Here is a 1,619-nt window from a genome sequence, read left to right as displayed (position 1 = left end):
TGTGGTCTAAGTTATAAACGGAAAAAGTATTACAAAACACAATAAGTAGTTTGAGTAGGTGAATTGGTAAATAACAAATATTACAACCTCAGAAGCGAACAACCTTTCATGATATAACTGTTAAATTTCCTTTAATTCAAATGCCAGAAAGAAGCCGCACTTGTCAAATAAAGACTATAAATCCAAACCTCACTTTAGCAAGATGAAGTACCTAGAACTAGGTATATGTTTTTCTTTTTACAGCTTATAACTTAGACCAAACCAAGTTTCCTTGTAGCAGTAGTTATAGATAGACACGCGAGGCTATTTCGTTGGCACGTTTCGATGCCCCCTCAAGAAGTGCCTCGTTCGTATCTACAATAAAAATGCGGATCGCACCCTCTATGACAGTAATCAAATATCATAATATGGTTATAGGGTGCTGAAATAATAGGGTGGTGGTTATTGGGAGAAACAATGGCGAAAGTTTTATTTTACTTACTGTATCTACTTCTATTGTACATAGGTAATTATTGCTACACATTTGAAAGATATAATTTTCACATAGAGATACATATTGTGCTTTAATAGTTTTCTAGGTAGGTACCTACATTATTTAGACTATCATGCAATGATGTATTGAATAAAGCGAAGTGACTAATTTTATTTTGTAGAAAACTTATTGCACTGTTTGCATTATAAAAACAGTTTATCTTAATAACACGAATTCACTTAGACATAGAATTTTGATAAATGGTCGAAAGAAAAGCCAAACAATAAGAGGATATTTAATTAACCTTAAATTATTTTCTTAAATAATCTGTTTGTATTTGCTTTCGTAATATTTACACACATATTGTAACAATACCAAAAGGTAACATAAATTAGTCAAACATGAATATGCAGGTGAATGAAGACTAAAAATACAACATTCTGTGGGTAGATAAAATGAGTGATAAAATATTTATTAGAATTCAAATAATATAGTATATTTTCCGAACAAAATATAATTGTTGCTATTTATTAAATTATACCATCTAAAGTTCGCGTTAACACTTGATTAAGTTAGCTTGTATGCAGTAGGCTAGTACTTGGATGCGGGAGACTCCTCCTTCGAGTAGTCTCTGATGGGCGAGTAGAACTTGTACTGCTTGGCCCTGTATTCTTCCCAGGGCTCAGGGTTGATCTTCTTATTCCAGGAGACATCAGGGTTGCGTGTGGCCAACCTGCCGATGTAGAACACTGCCCCTGCGCACCCAATGCCCACACACACGTACAATGGGATCAGGGCCTTGTGCTTCTTCAAGCTTTCAATTGATAAACCTTGCATTTTGGTAACTTTATATTAAATAAATCACAATAATACGCCCAAAAGGCTGAAATACAAGCAAGTATACTCTGGTATATGTATTACATAAGTAAAAACCTAAAAGAAAAGACTTCAATAATATACTTACCTGAACCGTTCCCTGAGTCTGACAAACACTATACTAAAAACCACATCAAAATCGGTGTCAGCCAAACATAAGATATTCGCGCACAAACCGGGAACACAAAACTGGGAACCTCCTTTTTTTAAAGTCGGTTAATAATATTCTTACCACATACCTACTCACAATAAGTATACTAATAAATCCCCA

The 1,619-nt window shown here is 34.2% G+C and overlaps 1 protein-coding gene across 1 annotated transcript; it reads right to left on the bottom strand.

Annotated features, from left to right (window-relative positions):
• Positions 1–985: 985 nt before the first annotated feature.
• Positions 986–1,380, bottom strand: LOC124641868 (cytochrome c oxidase subunit NDUFA4-like). Its single transcript, XM_047180116.1, has one exon. The coding sequence runs from the start codon at positions 1,307–1,309 to the stop codon at positions 1,064–1,066; it is 246 nt and encodes an 81-aa protein (XP_047036072.1). The 5' UTR covers positions 1,310–1,380; the 3' UTR covers positions 986–1,063.
• Positions 1,381–1,619: the final 239 nt, after the last annotated feature.

This window comes from Helicoverpa zea, chromosome 23 (assembly GCF_022581195.2).
Source record: "Helicoverpa zea isolate HzStark_Cry1AcR chromosome 23, ilHelZeax1.1, whole genome shotgun sequence".
In the NCBI taxonomy this organism is placed as follows: Eukaryota; Metazoa; Arthropoda; class Insecta; order Lepidoptera; family Noctuidae; genus Helicoverpa; species Helicoverpa zea.
The sequence above is the reverse complement of the archived record's forward strand: the minus strand, read 5'-3'. Positions and strand labels throughout refer to the sequence as shown.

Excerpts from the sequence above, each read along its gene's own strand:
- LOC124641868 (XM_047180116.1), bottom strand. The coding sequence starts at position 1,309 with ATGCAAGGTTTATCAATTGAAAGCTTGAAGAAGCACAAGGCCCTGATC.